This window comes from Meriones unguiculatus, chromosome 14 (genome assembly GCF_030254825.1).
Source record: "Meriones unguiculatus strain TT.TT164.6M chromosome 14, Bangor_MerUng_6.1, whole genome shotgun sequence".
In the NCBI taxonomy this organism is placed as follows: domain Eukaryota; kingdom Metazoa; phylum Chordata; class Mammalia; order Rodentia; family Muridae; genus Meriones; species Meriones unguiculatus.
This window is the reverse complement of record NC_083361.1, coordinates 29640426-29660774: the sequence shown is the minus strand read 5'-3', so window position 1 is coordinate 29660774 and position 20349 is coordinate 29640426. Positions and strand designations below refer to the sequence as shown.

Here is a 20349-nt window from a genome sequence, read left to right as displayed (position 1 = left end):
TCAGTTCAGCCCAACTTTTTGGTACTGGCATTAGGCCAATTCTTCAGGAGTCTGACATCAGCTTCTATATTTTTGCCATAGTCAAAAATTTTAGCACAATTTTAGCAAAAAGTTTTCAGGTAGGACCTTAGCCCCGTGAGTATAGCACAGCTTAAGACATGTTTACCTTGACGCTCTTTACAAAGTACATATGGCTTCTCCCATAAGATGGGTTCTTGTTGACTTAGGAATGGGGAGAATGGCTGAGGTAAACATAATGCCTGTGGGAATCAGGAGTCGGCCTGCCCCTGAAATAACATGGAAATCAAGTACGCTGTAGTAAATCACAAACGACATTTCTCACAAGGATGAGTATTATGGCCTAGAAGTGTGGCTCAAGATTTTAGGGAGAAACGGTTTGGGATAAACAAACAAAATATTCTGGGTGGTATGGGAAGAGCCTGGCTCAAGAGGTAGTTAAGTTACCAGGCTATAAACTATATTTCCCCCAGCATTCTGGGAGGTCAGCCAAATGTCTTCTCCTTTTGGACGCTCAACCGTGTGTTTAACTTTTCCTGGCTTCTCCAGTGCTTATCTGTGTACACAAGGATCTTTTTGCTCTCTACAAATAAAAAAATCTTAAAAACAAAAAACAGAAACACTCCCCCACAGTTCCCCTCCCAGTTCAACATTCTCTGTAGCTTTTGATGACTATGGAGGCTTATAATCATCTGAAACCTCTTGAATTCACCTTTCTCCCCTTCCCATGTCTCTGTTTTCACAGGTGACAGCTGCTTTTTCTTTTCTCAGAAAACATCCCCCTGTACTGTCCCAAAACACAAACAAACCCCAACTCTGCCTGGTGAACTCTGTCCTCAGCTTCTTTCAAATTCTGCATTATAAAAAAAGCATTTAAGTGTTGGTCTGAGAAGGGAGGCTTTTCCTTCCAAGGAGGTGGAGGGGGAGAATCTGAGTAGGCCAAGACACAATCTTCTCTGGGGGGCAAGAGAAGGAAACATCATTTTGGAGACTTCCTGTCAGAGCTGCTGAGTTATCTAATGCAGCTTAATCACCCAACCCCAAACAATGGCAAAACCCAGTCATCAGCCAGTGGGCAGGGCAATGGCTGTCTTTGCTTCCCAGGATAGGAGGATTCAGCTGGGCTGGCTCAGAGGGCCGGGGATGGTAGGGAGAGCTTGCCAGTAGTCATGTCTGGGGCTTCCTAAACTTCACTCCTCACACATGTGATGTCTGGTCTGGTGTGGCTGAGCTATCTGGGGATAGGCTTGTATCCCCTCCCTCTGTCTGTGTAGCCTTTCCATACGACAGCATGGTTCTCAGAGGAACAACACAGAGAGAGAATTCTGAGAGATTGGATGTGTTGGTTGCTGAAACCAAATAACCAACAAGAAGCAACTTAATGCAGGAAGTTTTTTCGCTTGTGGTTTTTAGTTCTTTATGGAGGGAAGGAGAAGGAGCAGCAGCAGCAGGAGGAGCGCAACCATGGGCCTGCTCACAGCTTGGTGGACCAGGAAGCAAAAAGAGGGACTAGGTGTGGAAGCAACAAGGAGAATCGTAGCTAATATAGTCCACAAATCAAAGTTTCCAGTGGCTTGCCGAAAGCCAACGTTATAAACAGATCTTGTGTTACGTTTATTTAGTGTGTGCATGTGCCCATGTGTCTGTGGGCATGAGTGGGCCACAGCCCTGTGTGGAGGTTGGAGGATAACCCACAGGAATTGGTTCTCTCCTTCTGCCACATGGTTCTGGAGTTGAGCTCAAGCTGTCAAGCTGGGCAGCCAGCACCTTCCCCTGTGGAGACATCTCACTGGCCCCATTGATAGGTCTTTGTAGGGCCTGGGGAGGTAATTCAGTTGTTACGAGCCCTTGCTGCTCTAGCAGAAGGCTAGAGTTTGGTTCCTGGCACTCACCCTGTGTGGCTCCCACTCCAGGGACTCCAGCTCCAGGGAACTGCACCTGCACCTCTGGCTTCCACGGCTGCTTGCACATACGTGTGTGTACTCCCTCCCCACATAATGTTATTATTAAAGAGTAGATTTTTCTAAGCATAAGCAGTAAAGCCTGTATGTTAACTCTGTTTTGAACCCGGGCAGACATGCAATGATGATACATGGATGAAACAACATTAAGCAATTCCATTGAAAACAGGAAGAAGAGGTAAAGGACATGAGGCGTATAGTAATCATTTGTCCAAAGAAACTCTGAAATGGATCGGGACTGCCTAGTTCTTTGGTGAATGTCCAGTCTCACGGCACTGATTCTTGGCTCTGTTCTTTGGCCCATTGGCACTGCATTTAGATCTTTTCCTTTTCAGTCTGTGATTGCAGCCCTGCTGCTTCTTCAGCCTGCCCACCATCTCCCATTATCTATTGGGTGCCCTGGGGCTTCTTTTTACTTTGAACCACTTCTCTTCTTCAGTCCAAATTGAAAGTGTTTTGTTGTGGATATAAACATGTTTTTGTTTTGGTCCTGGGTGTGGGATGTGGGGCTGATTCAGATGATCCTCAGCAGTAGACTATTCTCCTCATGCAGACTCTTGAGAGGGGCTTTTTGCCAGCTGCAGATCTGAATCTGAGGACTCTGGAGAGAATAAATGCCAAAGCCCAGAGAGTGTGGAGCTCTGGGAAAGAACAAGGCTGCTCCTGCTTCCCCCTTACTGCTCTTGGTTGTTATTGTGAGACAAGAAGTTGGAGATCTCCTGAAATGAGGACTGGACTGGCTTCAAGGAACCCTGCAACCCTAACCAGCAGGAAGCAGCTAAGAAAGAACTGTGTCCCCTTTCCCACTAACCCTGTCCCCTCTCCCACTAACCCTGTTCCCTCTCCCACTAACCCATTCTCTCTCCGAGCTGGTGTTGGGGTGTTGGAAGGGATTGGGGTGAAATAGGGAAAAAAAGATAAAAGAAATGTAAACAAAAAGAGTTAAAAGTGTGCCAACAGTGTTTGTACCAATAAAAACATCTTTAAAAGCACAATGGAAGGAGCTGGCTCAATGGTAAAGAGAATTTGCTGCCTTTAGAGATACAGGAGCCAGGTTCTGTTCCCAGTATCCACATGGTGGGTCACAAACCGTCTAGAACTCCAGTTCCAGAGACTTTTACACCCCTTTCTGGCATCCTTAGGCACGTGATAAACATATATACACGCACACAAAATGAAATAAATAAGCTTAAAGGCAGACACAATCCAAAAATACCACGGTTGAGTTTTCAAGTAGTATTAAGGTTCACTCTATCAGACAAAGAGCCACACCCTAAGGTCTCTGACAAGCGGTCCTTTCTTTTTCTTGGCTTTGGAATTCAGTTCTGAGACAAAGCTCTTAGGATTTCTCAGAGGTTTGTTTTCTAATTAGAAGAGTGCTCTTCAGGCCTGTTTTAGGTTCTGAGAAAAATCAGAGACTATTTTTACCCAGAGGCTGTGCTTTCCTTGAAATGGGCTGGGTCCAGTCTTTACTATTTGACCGTTTCCTGCTTGGAGAGTCCTTTGTCTTGCTGGAAAAGAATAAGGATTAGAGGCAGCTTTGTTTCTGAACCTGGAAATTCTTGGCTTCTTCTTTTTTATGAGTATGGTGTGTGTGTGTGTGTGTGTGTGTGTGTAGGCCAGAGGTTGATGTCAGCTGTCTTTTTAAGAAAAATAATTTATTTAATTTTATTTCATGTGCATTGGTGTGATGATGTCAGATCTCCTGGAACTGGCATTACAGACAGTTGTGAGCTGCCATGTGGGTGCTGGGGATTTAATCCAGGCTCTTCCTCTGGAGAGCAGCCAGTGCTCTTAACCACTGAGTTATCTTTCCAGCCCCAGCTGTTTTTCTTGATCACGCTCTACTTTATTTATTGAGGCAGGCTGTCTTGCTGAACTTGGAGCTGACTTTACTAGTCCTGCTGGCCAGCTTGCTTGGGGTCCCCTTTCTGCATCTCCCCAATGTGAGCACGGCAGGTGGGCTTTACATCTGCTTGGCTTCTATGAGGTGCCTGCTAGGATTTCAACACTGGTCCACATGATACATCCCCAGGGCTATATCTTCAGCTCCAATGATTTGCCTTCTTTATATACTCATTTCATTCTGTTGGAAAATGGAAGCATTCCTCTACCTCTGTTTGAAGATAGGGAATCACTGTGTTTATAGAGAAATGACAGGCACACACCAATATGCTTGGCTGAACAATTAGTTGTGTATTTAATTTAATTTTTTTTGAGAGATGATCTCAGGTAATCCAGGGTGACTTTTACCTTGCTGTGTCGCTATGTTGTTGAGGATGGCTTTGAACTCCTGACTCTTCTTCTGTCTCTTACATGTTGAGTTCTGGATTATAGGTGTGCATTATATACCTATTTTAAGATTTTTGTAGGCGGGTGAGATGGTGCATGCCTGTAATACCAGCACTCAGGGAGGCAGAGGCAATCAGATCGCTGTGAGTTCAAGGCCCGCCTGATCTACAAAGCGAGTCCAGGACAGCCAAGGCTACACAAAGAAACCCTGTGGATTTCAGGATCTGCAATGATGGATGATCTTGTGTAGGTAACCGTAACTACCATGAGTTCACTAGTGTAACGGCCACATCATGTCCAAAAGACAGTATTTCACAACACTCTTCCCATCCCCCAGTTCTTGCTTTCCTTCTATCCCCTCTTCTGTGGTGTTCCTTGAGCCTTAGCTGAGAGGACTTTATAGAGATGTTGTGTTTAGATCTGAGCATTCAACTGTTACTTACTCTTAGTTCTTCAACTAGTTATGACTCTGTACTAATTGTACTAAACTGCAGACAAAAGCTTCTCTGGCCAAGGTAAAACAACACTCATCTATGTGTATAAACATAACTGTTTAAAAGGCAGTTTCTCAACATGTCCATTTAGCAAGACAACAATAATAGGTTGACCCTAAGGCCTATAACCTCTGGAACCATGTTGGAATGATGTTTTTTTCTATACCCGTTTTAGCTCCCACATAATGAGACAGAGACCTGTTATACTTACTAATAAGCTTCAAGCACCATAACTAGGAAGATATCCATCTCTTCTAACCTGTCTTTGCTAGCCTGGCCTACTTTCTAGCCATGTGCCCAATGCTATTTGCCATCTGTTCTCACCCCAGCCACTCCTGTTCCATCTTTGTCCTCATGGCCTAGCTCTTCTTCTTCTCCTCTCTCTTTCTCTACCTGGAACCCCCAGACTGGGACTGATCTGCCCAGTCATAGGCTGTTCAGCTTCTTTATTAACCAATCAGGAATAATTGGGGAGTAATTTTACACAACATCTCAGTGTTGATTCAATAGCAATGACAATACCAGAATCTGTTAACATTTAACTCATATACCATGCCGGCTTCAAACTCACAGGTATGCCCACTCTGCCCCCCTAGGCCTGGGATTAAAGGTGTGTGACACTACCTCTTGTTTCCTTTCTATTTAAAATTTTAAAAATTACATTTATTTGTGTACCTGTATCAATGTGTGTGGACACATATGTGCCACAGTGTGTATGTCCCCAACAGAGGACAACTTTCTGAATTTGGTCCTCGCCTTTTAGCATGTGGGTCCCAAGATTCAGACTCTGGTTGCCCAGCTTTGTGGCTGATGCTTTTACTCACTGAGCCGTCTGGACAGCCTCTTTCTAGTTTTTGTAGTTTCAGGCAACAGTGTCTCCAAGCTTTCTGTCTCTGTGTAACAGGTGTCACCTTTAATCCAACTGCACTAGGTTAGAGGTGTTGTAACAAAGTATCCCAGACTGAATACCTTAAAGCACAGAAGTGGATGTATTAAAAAATGAGAGATTTCTTGTTGAAGACTGGGGGATGAGGGCTGGGGCTGGGGGAGTGGACGTGGGGGGTTGGGTGGGTGGGTAGTGGGAGGCGGGAGGGTCTGATATCAAGTTGTTGCCCGGCTTGGCTCTATCCAAGGACGGTGAGGAAGGGTGTACTCCATGTCTCTCACTCAGCTTCTGGCTGTTTGCTCATAAGCCTTACTGTCCCTTGACATGTAGTTGTATATGTCTCTGATGTCTGCCTTCCTGTTTGCATGGTTCTCTGCCCACGTGCATGTCTGTGTCCAAATTTCTCCTTTTTATGAGGATACCAGGCATATTGGATCAGAATTATCTCATAAAAACCCTCATCTCCAAATATGCTCTTCAAAATATGAATTTTGGGGAGGACACTGATACCAACTTTACTCTTTCTTTTCCTTAATTTCTTCTCACCTCCCTCACCCATTCCATGTTTTGAGGTAAGGTCTCTGTATACAGCTCAGACAGGCCTTAAACTCACTATGTAGCTCTGAATTTGGTGGTCTTCTTGTTTCATTCTCCTGAGGGCTAGGATTTAAAATGTGTTCCATATGGGGCTTGGCTGATGGCTCAGTGGTTAGGAGTGTGAACTGTGCTTGTAGATGATCTAAGTTTGGTTTTCATACCATGTTGGGCGGCTTACCACTGCCTATAATTCCAGCTTCAGCGAGACATGATACCCTCTTATGGCTTCCTTGGACACATGCGTACACAAAGCACACACACACACACACACACACACACACGTGTAAATATAAAGAATTTTTTTTTTTCAGGAGGCCAGGTGTGGTGGTGTATCCTTTCAGTTTTACCCAGAGGCAGAGGCAGGCAAAAGGGCTGTGATTTGGAGGCCAGTCAGGCCCTTGTCTAAACAGGGAGTACCCTCCTGGCTAAAGCTACACAGTGAAACACTGTCTTAAGAAAGGGGGTGGGGGAGGAATTTTAGGGAACTACATTGTAGTTTGGCTAAATTGCCATAGCAAAAAAACCATTATATAAGCCAAATATCAACATTTGTCTGGTATTGTGATAGTATGTGTCACACTAACTTTTCATTGAAGCCTCATATTATTTTAACATGATAAAATAGTCGCACTCCACTCCATTTTACAGGCAGGGAAATGAAACTGTATATTTATTCACAGGTGACAGAATGGGAAAGCTAAGAGTCTGCCTCATCTGTACAGGGACCAGCCGTCTTCTCAACCAACCCCAAATGACTCAGGCCTGCTGATCTTATGTGTTGTTTTTTTTAAAGTGTCACTCTGAATTAAATAGGATGGACTTGAGTAATTAGTGAGACATTGAATAAGTGATGATGAATGACATTCAGGGCTGTATTGAAAAGGCATTGTAGAGCAAGGTGTGGTGGTTCTTATTTGGAATACTAGCAAGTGAAAGAACCAGCCAACCATCTAACCTAAAAGAAAAGGGCTGAGAATTACAGGAGTAGGAACTTGGAAACTCAGAAAAGCTCAGAAAAGGAAAAAAAAGCTTTGAAATATGCTTAGTGCTTTTAGATTCTTAGAGAAAGAGTTAACCTCTTGAACTTTCAGAATTAGGATTTCCTTTTCTTCTTCTTCCTTTTTCTTCTTGGTTGGGTTTGTCTGTGTAGCCTTGGCTGTCCTGGACTCACTTTGTAGACCAGGCTGGCCTGGAACTCACAGAGATCTGCCTGCCTCTGCCTCCTGAGTGCTGGGATCACGGGTGTGCGCCACTGCCTGGCTTTCTTATTTTTCTTTTTCCCTTAGGCAGAGTTTCCTCTGTAGGCCTGGGACAGACTATGAAGGCCAGAGTGGCTTTAAACGTGCAGCCGTCCTTCTACCTCCTGCTCTGAGTACAGGTGTACATTGCCATGCCTGGTTTAGGGTTTCTTTTTAGCTACTACTTAGGGCAAGCTTAGTTGGCATTAAATAAATTAGAGGTTAAACCTTGTGTTTTGCTGACTGGTGACTTGGGCTGGAGTGGAGAAGATAAACAATAGAAACTAGATTCTGGGAGGGCAAGAAAAATCCTGACCAGTGGTAATAAAATGGGATGGTAGCCTCAAGGCTATCAATGTGAGGAAGAGGTGACATCACGGTCCCTTTGTTGTTTCTACCCTCAGCTCTATGAGATTCCCTTTGGCCTTAAACTCGTTGACTGGGTTCATTCTTTTTTTTTTTTTTTCCAGCTCTTTCCAAATCTGTTTATCTCCCCTGCCCCTTTAAAACAAGACATATGTGGATATCAAGGAAGTTTATTCATTAATTTATTCGTAGGCAGGGTTTCCTTTAGTCCTGGCTGGCTCTGAGCCCGGCGGCATGTAGTTAAGGATGACCTTGGACTTCTGATTCCCAAGTGCTGGGATTAGAGACAGGTAGCACCATCCCTGGTTTAACAACACCACGTGGTGCTAGGAATCTAAGCCAGGGCTTTGTGAGTGCTAGGCCAAAGCTCGCTACCAACTGAGCTTCACCCTCAGCCCAAGGGAAATGTAAAAAGGAAAAATAAACTACACACTTTATCTGAGAATCTCCTGCTTTATTATTATTATTATTATTATTTGATTTTGAGACAGGGTTTCTCTGTGTAGCCTTGGCTGTCCTGGAATTCACTAGACCAGGCTAGCCCTGAACTCATAGAGATCCACCTGCCTGTCCTCAGGAGTGCTGGGATTAAGGGCATGCACCACCACTGGCTGGGGAGACTCTCCTGCCTTTGACTGTTGATAGTTACCTGTCCACAGTGTCTACCCTGGGGTTAGTAGTGGGCAGAAGAGGCGCTGTGAATGCTGTCGCTGGCAGATTCAAGTTACAGGGTCGCTGTCGCCACCCCAGGGAGTGGAAGAGCCTTCTGGGCATCTGGCATCCCACGCTCACTTTCTCCCAGAAGAATGTGTAGCCAGGAGAGGTCCAAGGACCGGTGAGGGGTAGGAGATAAGCAACTACAGTCACGGGGCACTTCGCGAGGTTTGGGAAGCTGCTTTCACATCGGCCAACCATTCCCATTAATAAAAGGATGGAGAGATTTGCTGGGGTTGATGGAGATTTCCATCCGTGCGAGCACAAGCCGCCAGCTGACAGCATCACCACCTCTGTGGAACCCTTCCTCAGACGTGAACGCCCCCCTGCGGCTGGAGTCAGAAAGTTGCTGGGCGTATCAGCTTCTTTTCACACAATGGTGTTTATGTTGTGGGCATGCGGTGGAAGTCAGGAGACAACTCGCGGCTCTCAGTTTACCACGTGGGTACAAGCGGCGGGACTCAGCGTCGTCTGGTTTGGCAGCAAGAGCGGTTATCCACGTTATCCACCGAGCTATCTTAGCCCATCACTGACTTCTTATGGCTCCTTAAAACTTCTTGCAGCCGGGCATGGTGGTGCAAGCCTTTAATCCCAGCACTCGGCAGGCAGAGGCAGGCGGATCTCTGTGAGTTCGAGGCCAGCCTGGTCTACAAAGCAAGTCCAGGACAGTCCAGGGCTCTGTTACACAGAGAAACCCTGTCTCAAAAAACCAAACCAAACCAGACCACCAACGAGAACCTGTTGTTGCGCCTCCCAGAGGCCACTACCGAGAGCCACCAACACAGCTTTGCCAAGTGCGCGAACCAACTTTTCTCAGAGGTTCCCTTTCCCCATCTTTCCCGGTTTGGGACCGAGCATTCCTATCAGGGCATTTTCCGGGGTGCTATCTGGCCTCTTGAGGCCGTGGCGCCGTCCCAGCAAGGCTTCTTTAATAACTGCGGGACGGCGCAGAGGCCGGTCACTCCAGGCTCGCGTGCTGCCCGGGATGGGGGCGTGTCTTTGGGGCACACGTCGATGATGGCCCGAGTCGGAGGGGCCTGGAGCGGCGTTCACATTCCCGCGCTCGACGGAGGGCATCCCAGGGGCGGGCGGTGGGGAGGAGGGCGGAGGGGAGGAGGGCGGTGGGGAGGAGGGCGGAGGGGAGGAGGGCGGTGGGGAGGAGGGCGGAGGGGAGGAGGGCGGGGCAGAGGGGGCGCGGCCTCGGCGGTCAGGTGACCGCGCGGCGGGCGGGCGGCTGGAGTGTAGCCGCTGCTGGAGGCAGAGGCGGACGGGGCGGACGGGGCGGACGGGGCGGGCCGGCTGGGTTCGGCAGAGCGGCCATGGGGGGCTTGAAAGACGAACTGCTGAAAGCCATCTGGCACGCCTTCACCGCGCTCGACCTGGACCGCAGCGGCAAGGTCTCCAAGTCGCAACTCAAGGTGGGCCCTGCCGGAGCTTCGCCTCGCTTCGCCCCCGGGGGAGCGGCCCGCGGGTGCCCGCGGGGAGGGGTGGCCGGGATCGCGGCGGGCGGCGCTCCTGCCCGGCCTTCTGGGCGGTGCGCGGGGCGGAGGTGCGCTCTCAGGGCCGCCGCGGGGCCTGCGGAGCGCCCGCCCGGGACGGGGCGCCGGGGGCGCCGGAGTCGCAGCCTCCCGCCCGGCGTCCGCAGACCTCGGGGATAGTGTGAGCGGGCGCCGAGCACCCCGGATCTTGCTGGCTCCCCGCGAAGTCCGTTGCTTTTGCAGAGTCCTCCTTAGGGCTGCCCAGAGACCCCGGAGCGTGAGGTAGGCATAAAGGGACACTTGTAAGTTGAGTAAACCCCAGAGTGGCACCCAGCCAGGAGAAATTGGCAGCGTCTTGGAAAGTCTGAAATATAGAAACAGACAAGAAGAGCCATTCACAGGCATTTTTTCAAATATACACATTTTGGATCTGAGTGACCGATTTTCTTGGCCTCTTCTGGGAAGTTTCCGAGGACTGGCTTTGCTCTGTATATTTTGTGCAGTAAATGAGGAAGTTCTTTTCAGAAGTGGCTTTTATGCCAGCAGGATTTGGCGTTCTCGCTTGTTTTCCTTTTGATCTTATTCATTAAATCATAGTCTTGAAGGGCCGATGGAAATGAGCCACATATTTTTACTTTTAAAAATTAATATGTAGGGGCCCCGAGGGATGGATGGCTCAGTGGTTAAGAGTGACTGCTCTTCCAGAGGACCAGAATTGTGTTCCCAGCACCCACGTTGGGCAGCTCACAACTGCCTGTAACTCCAGCTCAGGGGATGCCTCTTGCCTCTGTGGGCAGCAGCGCACGTATTTTCACACGCACACACATAACTTTAAAAAGTTAATAGCCAGGCAGTGGCGCACGCCTGTGATCCCAGCACTCGGGGAGGCAGAGGCAGGAGGATCTCTGTGCATTCGAGGCCAGCCTGGTCTACAAAGCGAATCCGGGACAGCCCACACTACACAGAGAAACCCTGTCTCGAAAAAAACAAAACAAAACAAAAAATTGATACCAGGCTTCTTTGGTGTACGGTTCAATGAGTTCCAGCACATGTAGGAAGTCATATCACTAACTAGGATTTCATCAGTTCCGTCCCACAAAGCTTTGTCATACTGCCCCATCTCCAACAGGTGGTAATCGCTCTCTGTTCAAGTTTTCCTTTTTCTACAGTGTCATACGAATGGGATCTTCTGAAACTGACTTCCTTTACTCAGATGAATGTCTTAGAAATTAACTTAATCTGTGCGCATTCTTGTTATTACTAGGCTATTACATTGTGCCATAGTTATCCATTCACCCTTTAAGATTGGTGTAATGGGGGGCCTGCAGAGACTGATGCACCAACCAAGGACCATGCATGGAGAAGACTCACCCCCTGCCTCAGGTGTAGCCGATAGGCAGCTCAGTCTCCATGTAAGGTGCCCTAGTAAGGGGAGCAGGGGCTGTCTCCGACAGGGCGCCGGCTCTTTGATCACTCCCCCCACCCCCCGGGTGGCCTTGCCAGGCCACAGAGGAAGAGGATGCAGGCAGTCCTAATGAGACTTCATAGGCTGGGTTCAGATGGTAGGGGAGGAGGCCTCCCCTTTTCTGAGGACTAGGGGAGGAGGATAAGGGGGAAGGGGGAGGGAGGATGGGACCAGGAGAAGATGAGGGAGGGGGCTACAATAGGGATGTAAAATTAATAAATTATAAAAAAGTAAATAAAAAATATGAAGAAAAAAGATTTGTGTTATTTCTAGTTTATTCATGATTCTGAATAGAGCTGTATTTTTACTTTTAGCTATTATAATTTTTAGATAATGTGTAGCAGGGTCTTGTTTTAACTATTTTGACATGTGTCTTAGAGTCTTTAGGCCATTTACATTTAATGTGATAATTGATACTGTTAGATTTAGGGTTGTCATTTTGTGATTTGGCTTCTGTTTTCTTTCTGTTTTTTTTTTTTCTGTGTACTTAGAATTACTATTTTGCCATGTTAAAGGGAATGTAGACACCTCATGCCATGTAAGATCCACTATCCTTCCTGCTGTATGCTGTAACTATCATACTTATTGCTCTATTATACATTTTAAAAATCAATATTATTATTTAACTTTCAATTCTGACCTTTAAAGAACTTAAGAAAATAGCTCATCTTTCCCACATATAGTTCCAGGGTACTCCTCAGTTTTGTTGATATTGTAGTTGAGGCTTCTGAGATGTGATTTGTTCAAAGTTACAGTGTAAGCAGAAGCTATTCTAATGAAGTTATTCACTATCTCACAGAGATAGATCCCCCTTCCTCTGCCTCCCTAGTTCTGGGATTAAAAGTGTGTGCCACCACTGCCTGGTGGTAAGATTTTAATTTTTTTGGAGGGGGGTATTGGAGACAGGGTTTCTCTGTATTGTAGCCTTGGCTGTCCTGGACTAGATTTGTAGACCAGGCTGTCCTGGAACTCACAGAGATCCACTTGCTACCAACTCCTGGCTGTTTTTTTTTTTTTTTTTTTTAATTAAGTGAAACCTCTGCTCGTTCTAGAGAACTTCCATTTACTTAATGTGTTTGTGTGTGTGGGTGCGTACGTGCTTACGTCTGTGGTCTGCCTGTCACAGTGTGGATGTGGAGATCAGAAGATAGTTTTTAGAAGTCAGGTTTGTCCTTCCATTGTGTGTTTTGGCAGGGTCAAACTCAAGTTATCAGGCTTGGCAGCAAGTGCCTTTTACCCACTGAGCCTTGCTGACTCCCTTAGGGTATATATATTTTTTTTATTAATTACACTTTATTCATTTTTTATCCCCCCCATAAGCCCCTCCCTCGTCCCCTCCCGATCCCACCCTCCCTCCCCTTTCTGCATGCATGCCACTCCCCAAGTCCACTGATAGGGGAGGTTCTCCTCTCCTTTCTGATCTTAGTCTATCAGTTCTCATCAGAAGTGGCTGCATTGTCATCTTCTGTGGCCTGGTAAGGCTGCTCCCCCCTTAGGGGGAGGTGATCAAAGAGCAGGCCAATCAGATTATGTCAGAGGCAGTCCCTCTTCCCATTACTATGTAACCCACTTGGACACTGAACTGCCATGGGCTACATCTGTGCAGGGGTTCTAGGTTATCTCCATGAATAGTCCTTGGTTGGAGTATGAGTCTCTGGGAAGTTCCCTGTGTTCAAATTTTCTTGTTCTGTTGCTCTCCTTGTGGAGACCCTGTCCTCTCCAGCTCTTACTATTTCCCACTTCTTACATAAAATTCCATTCACTCTGCCCAACAGTTGACCATCAGGCTCAGCATCTGCTTTGATAGTCTGTAGGGCAGAGGCTTTCAGAGGCCCTCTGTGGTAGGTTCCTAGTTTGTTTCCTGTCCCTTAGGGTATTATTGGCAGCAAGCTCGGCAGAAGACCTAACATCTCAGCTCATAGTTTTCAGCCACACGTTGGTAGCACATCCACGGAGCTGTGTTTGGTCTCTCCTGTGTCTACAGAAGAGACCCTGGATTAATTCAGTGTGTATATCTTGCCAGTGTTTTTGGAACTGAAAATAAATTATTTATTTTTTTGGTGTTTGACTTCGTTTCGTTGGGGTAACAGAAGTGTTTTGGCATTGATTTATGTATAAGGTATCATTCTAACGTAATACAAGGTTAGTAGTTTTAGGCTGCTAGGATGTTTTTTGTTTTTGTTTTTGTTTTTTTCCTGCATTGGGGGACGGCCAGCCCTCTAGGCCAGCACTCTGCCCCTGAGCTATACGTCTAATCCTGTTTTTACTTAGAAAAACATATGTGTATCTGGTATGTCTGTATTCCTGTGTGTGGGTGCGCGCACATGGGTACATGGTAGTTGTGGAGGACAGAGGATGACCTCACGTGCCATCCTGAGGGATGCCATGTACCTTCCTCAGACAAGGTCTCTCATTGGCTTGAGTTTACCAGTTAGACTAGACTGGTTGGCTGTTGAGCCCCAGGAAATCCTCCTGTCTCACCTTCCCAGTGGTGGAATTACAAGCACACATCACCGTGTTTGGTATTTTCACATAGGTGCATAGGTGCTAGGGATTGAATTTAGGTCCCCAAATACTTTACTTTACACACACACGCCTTACTTACCTATTTATTTATTTATTTATTTTTCACTTTTGTAGTGCTGGAAATTTGTAGTGAGGGCTTACTGATTTCTAAGCTAAATAAATAATAAAAAACATAATAAAAAATATTTTTTATTTTATCTTATTTTTCGACGAATCTTTCTGTGTGGTCCTGAATGGGCTAGAACTTCATGTGTAGACCAGCCAGGCTTCAAACTTAAACAGTCTTCCTGCCTCTCCTTTTCAGGTGCTCAGATTGCAGATGGAAACAATACTTGGTTTACCTCCCTTCCACCCCCCAAGACAACAGGGTTTCTCTTCGTGTAGTCCTGGCTGTGCTGGTACTCGCTCTGTAGACCAGAATGGCCTCAAACTCATGGTTTATCTTTTTACTTGTCTATTCATTAATTTATTTTATGTTGATTTATAGTGAATACCTTTGTGTGTGCTATGACCTGTGTGGAGATGAGTGGACAACTTGGAGAAGTCAGTCCTCTCCTTCCAGTGTGTGGACGGACTCTGGAGCCGTGGGTCAGACTTGGTGGCAAATGCCTTTACCCACCGAGCCATTTTGCTGGTCTACATTTTTATTTATTTTTTAATGAAAAACTTCAGCATTAAAATAATTTATTTTTATTATTTCTAAATTTGTATGTGTATATGTCTCTGTGAGACATGAGCGCACATGCCTAAGGAGGCTGGAGACCCCCAGTGCCCTAGAATTGGAGTTACGGTCGTTGGGAGCGGCTGTTGGGAACCGAACCCTGGTCCTCTGTCAGGTCAGCATATGCTCTTAAGTGCAGAGCCATCTTTCTAGCCCTTCTTTTATTTTTTTGAGAGAGATTTATTTGCACTATACGTGTGTAGTGCCAGAGGCCAGAAGCTGGTGTAGGACCCCTGGGACTTGTGTTACAGATGATGGTGAGCCATCATTGTGGGTACTAGGAATCAGACCTGGGTCCTCTGGAGGAACAGCTTTTTACCAGAGCTTTTAACTGCCGAGCCCATCTTCATAAATAAAACATTTTAAACTTATGATTATTATTGTATGTGCATGTGTGTGTGATGTGTGTGTGAAATCAGAAGCTTGCATGCCATGGAGTGTCTGCGGTGTTCAGAGATGACTTTAAGGAGTCTGTTCTCTCACTCCTCGGGGGTTCTGGGGCGGAGCTCGTGTCTGCAGGCTTGGCTCCGTCTTGCTGGGCTGCCTTCGTAACTTTCGGCACAGATGGGTTCATTCAGTCAATACAGATGCTTCATGTGTCGAGCACAGTGCCCAGTGCAGGTGAGAAAAAGAATCAGATGGGAGTTTTTGCTTTCAAGGAGTTTAAATTAGTCTACAATTAAATTAAATTTAAAAGAGGATGAAATCCTTAGAAAATGCCTCTTTATTCTCCCCCCTGCCCCCTGTCATAGAGGTCACATTGCTTAGATAATTGCCCTGTCCTTAAAAGACAAGAAGGCTAGCTAGGAATGGCGGCTCACACTTGTAATCCCAACACTTGAGAATCTGAGCCAGGAGTATTATTACTACAAGTTTGAGATAGTCTTGGCTATTAGTAAGCCAAAGCTGCACAGCAAGACTGTTTGAAAAACAGAAGGGACAGTGAGATGGCCCAGCTGGTAAAAGTACCTGCTTCCGAACCTGACTGCCTGAGTTTGATCCCTGGGACGCCTGTGGCGGCAGGATAGAACGGACTCCCGCAGGTGCATATACGTGCATGTACGTGCACGCGGTGATAGGCATATATGATATGATGTGTAGTGGGAAAGCTAGGAAACGCAAAAACAGTGAAATACCATTGGATAGAAGATAACTCAGTTGAAACTTAAAATCCAAAGAAAAATTTAAAAATGTGATGACATTATTCGCTCAGCTTGTCAGTGAAATAAAAATATATGGGGTCTGGAGAGATGGCCCAGGGGTTAGAGAGCACTTCCTGCTCTTGTAGAAGAACTGGGTTCTGTTCCCAACATGCCCATGGTGGCTCCCAGTTTGCAGTTCCAGCTCCAGGGATCCGATGCTCTCTTCCGACCTTAGGGGCTCCCGCTTGCACACAGTGCACACGCATGCATCCAGCACACACATCACATAAATATCAAAACATGGAACACGTTGTAAAAACCATATATGTGTCTTACAGACGATGGGAGCGGTTGTTTTGCACAGTCACAGGGATGCCTTCTTGTTAAAGCAAGTGGGGACAGGGTCACTGCAGGTCAGTGGTCCTCCTGAGCGTTTTCAGAAGTCCCCTCCTCCCTACAAAGAAGGGAACCACTTCTGCCCTCTGTGGAAACCACCAGCTCCTTTAGCCCAATATATAAATGGATTGTTAAAAGGCAACTCATTCTTTTATTGATTTTATCAATATTCTAATATTGATTTGGTGCTAACTCTGTTTAATAGGTTAGAAGAATACAGAGAGACACCTAAGAGATTAAGTTTTGTTTCTTTTTAAAAAATTTTAGTCATCAGTCGGGTGTTGTGGTGCACACCTGTAATCCCAGCACTCAGGGAGTCAGGAGGCAGGTGGATCTCCAGCCCGGTTTACAAAGTGAGTCCAGAACAGACAAGGCTACACAGAGAAACCCTGTCTTGAAAAACTAAAAAACTTAGTAAATAAAAAAAAAATTAATCATGTTGCTGTAGAAATAGTTCAACTTGTTCTTGTGTGTCGTCCCTACCCAATCCTCAGGGTCTCCCTGTGTAGCCTTGGCTGTCCTGGGACTCCCTGTGTAGACCAGGTTGGCCTCGATCTCAAAGAGGTCTGTCTCCTGAGGGCTGGGATTAAGGGTGAGCATCATCTACCGGATTACACTCGTTGCTCTTGCGCAGGACGCAGGCTGGATTCCAGCCCCCACATGGTGGCCCACAGCGATTTTCAGCTCCGGTTCCAGGGCGTTTGGCAGGCGCTTGCTACACGTACATACATGCAGGCAAAACGTTCATATGTAGAAAATAAAGATTTTAAAATTGTAATATTTATTTATTTAAGATTTTTATGTGTGTGTATGTAGAGAGAGAGAGAGACAGAGAGAGACAGAGAGAGAGAAACATGCACATGAGTGCAGGTGTCCACGGGAGCTAGTGGCATCAGAGCCCCCAGTGCTGGAGTTACTGATGGTTTCAGGCTGCCTGCTGTGGCTGCTGGCAACTGTCTTGGGTCCTCTGCAAGAGCAGCTTCAACCACTGAGACATCTCTCCAGCCTACTTCTCACCTCCCTTTTATTTTATTTTTTGACAAGGTCTCATGTAGCCAAGGTTAGCCTGGACCTTGTGATCCTGCTGCCTCCACATCCCAACTGCTGGGATTACGGGCATCACCGATCTCCTGGCTACTATGGAGTTTTTTCTAATTGGGTAGAGAGGTCTCCTCAGCTGAAGTAGATAGCACTGGACTTACAGGAAAAAAGCCTCCAAAGTTGTTTTCAAGATTATTCCTTTCTTAGAATGAACTGATGCCATCATTCCTCTGCAATACAATTCTCTTATGTTGTCTGATATCTATTAAAAGATTGTTAGCTGTGGAGAGACCCCTGACACCTTTTCCTGTAGGGAAGGGCTGTTTATAGGTAGCTGAATAAATATGGTTGAGTTGACTTTTAGAGGTTGTTTTGTTTTGTTTTTTTTTTCATACCGTTTTCCCATGGTTTGTTTGATTTTGGTGTTCTGTTCTTACTTGTGTGTATATGTGCATGTACGAGCATCAGGATGACCTCTGGGTCGGTCTCAGCCTCCTCCTTGTTTGAGATAGTCTTGCTCATTGCTGCACACACCAGCCTAGCGGACCTGTACATTGCCTGCAGTTGTGCTGTCTCTGCCTTCCATCTCCTGGTAGGTGTGTGCTGGGATCACCGCACCGCATCAGGCTTTCATTTGGGTTCTTGGGATCTGAAATTTGGTTCTCAAACTTAGCCAGCAAACCCTTCACCTCCTGAGCCCACTTTTTGGTCTCTTATGTAATTGTTTTTGTTATCTATTTATTTGTTTTTAGTGTGTGTGGGCTGTATGTGAGAGGGAAGAAAAGAGGGAGAGAGAGAACGTGTATGAATATGTGGAGGTGTAAGCATGTGTCTTAATGTGCAGGCCAGTGGACAACCTTGGCTTTTGTTCCTTAAGAGCCATCTACTTTGTTTTTTGAGACACAGTCTCTTACTGCTCTGGGCCTCAGCAGGATAGACAGGAGCTACAGGAGCCACTTGACAGCTTCCTTGGTTCTGGGATACAAGCATCCATCACCATGCCCAGTTATTATTATTATTATTATTATTATTATTATTATTATTATTATTATTTCTTTCTTTTTTTGTTTGTTTGTTTTTTTGAGACAGGGTTTCTCTGTATAGCCCTGACTATCCTGGGACCCACTCTGCAGACCAGGCTGGCTTCAGACTCAAGATCCTTCTGCCTCTGCCTCCTGAGAGCTGGGATTAAAGGCGTGTGCCACTGATACCTGGCTCATGTTTTGGTTTACTGAGACAGGGTCTCACAGTGTAGTCCTGGCTGGCCTGGGGCTCACTGTGTAGACCAGGCTGGCCTCCAAGTCACAGAGATACACCTGCCTCTGCCTCCCAGAGCCCTGGGAATATAGGTGTGTTCCACCTTTCCCAGTTTCTTCCTTTTATTTTTAGATGAAAGACAGTTGCATGTAGAGGCTATACTTTAGAAGATTAGTAATCTGCCATTTCAAATAGACATTACTTTTAGGTCATGGTACAAGTTTGCAGAAATCATAATGGAAATAGGTTTAGGAGTATTATTTGAAATAGAGGAACTGATTATTCTATTACATTTTATTTGTATTTATTTAGGTGAGGTGTGACTATGTCACAGCGTGCAGGGGTCAGAGGACAAGTTGAGTTGAAGTTGTCTCTCTCCTCCTAGATGTGGGTCCCAGGGGTCAAACTCAGCTTGTCAGGCTTGGTAGCAAATGCCATCTCACTGGCCTCTGTGGTTTATTCTGTGGTTTTTAAACATGAGCATCATCTTATTTAGCATTTCATTGGTTGCTCCTTGCAAAGAATTATATGTAACACCAACACACAATAATGAAGGTTATTACTTAACTATTTAAGAGGAACTTAATAGTTCATATGTTCACATGGCATGAAATTCATCAGACTAAACAAAGGGCATTTACAAAGTGAAAAGTCTTTCTCAGCCCACACTAGTTTCTCTGCCTTTATGCTCCTTCCGGAGTTCACAATGTACCTTAAATTAATACTTTTATTGTCATATAGTGAGTGCTTTTCCCTTCAACATAGCAAACTCTAGGGATATTTTTGCAACCTCTATTATACAGTTTAGCTTGCAATTGTGGCTTCAGTGTGAAGTACACGTTAGTGCTGGGGATGTCTTAAGTAAGTGTACTGGCGCCGCTCCCAGCCTGTTTTTTTTAGAAACGCTTTTTTTTTTGTACCTTTCTGAAGTTGAAGAGCTTACAACTACGGTAAAGACAAAAATAAAAGTCCCTTTTAGAGGGACAGTGTGGGTAGTTTGCATTTTATTTTCTCAATGATAGATATTCGTTCCTATTCTTCCCCAGTGGGGTCTCATTTGGTAGCCCAGGCTGGCCTCAAATTCACAGCAGTGCCTCTGCATTAGCCTTCCAAGGGGCAGGGCTACACGACTGAACTAGGATTGAATTAGGCTGGAAGGATTTTGAATCAGTTGTTTTTTTTATTCTTCAACTTGGTATTGGTTTGCATATCTTTTGAATACTATCCTGTATTTTGTTCCCATGCAGGCATCTAGTTTCAAAAGTGTTAACCTGGCTTGTTAAAGTGATTGAGCCAGGCAAGGGTAATCAGTTGAAAACATTAAGGAAGCAAATGTAGTAAAGGCCTTACTTTGTGTGAGACTCAGCACACAGGGCTAATTCTCGTGTGAGCAGCACTGGGTTCCTGATCCTGCCGGCTGTGTTTCTGTTGACCGTTGTGGTAAAAGCTCTGAAAAGGAAGGTTACTAGACTTTGTCATAAGCCAGCATGGCAGTGGTACCTGTCTGTAACTGCAGCACTCCACAGGCTTGAGACAGGAGGGCCCAGAATGAGAAGGCTGCTTTGCATTACAGAGGAGACCCTGCCGCAGAGAAAAAAGTCTCTGCAACTGGTTTTAATATTTTACCAAAACAAAAGAGTAAAGATAGCTCTGTACATAAAAGAACATCAGATATTTCTAAATCTTAAAGTGGGTAGGAGTGAGTTATGAGTTATTTCTGTTTTCTGTTCTTTGCTAGAAGAATTTCGATATGATAT

The 20349-nt window shown here is 45.8% G+C and overlaps 1 protein-coding gene across 2 annotated transcripts in view; it reads left to right on the top strand.

Moving 5' to 3' along the window:
* The first annotated feature begins 9818 nt into the window (after positions 1 to 9818).
* Swap70 (switching B cell complex subunit SWAP70) overlaps positions 9819 to 20349 on the top strand; it is a 62579-nt gene continuing 52048 nt past the window's right edge. Inside the window, exon 1 of one of the 2 annotated variants that reach the window (XM_021636264.2) lies at positions 9819 to 9984. In XM_021636264.2, the coding sequence (XP_021491939.1) occupies positions 9886 to 9984 (99 nt within the window). In that variant the 5' untranslated portion in view covers positions 9819 to 9885. Of the gene's footprint in view, positions 9985 to 10163; positions 10327 to 20349 lie in introns of those variants that run through there. The other variant, XM_021636265.2, reaches the window with a different exon arrangement.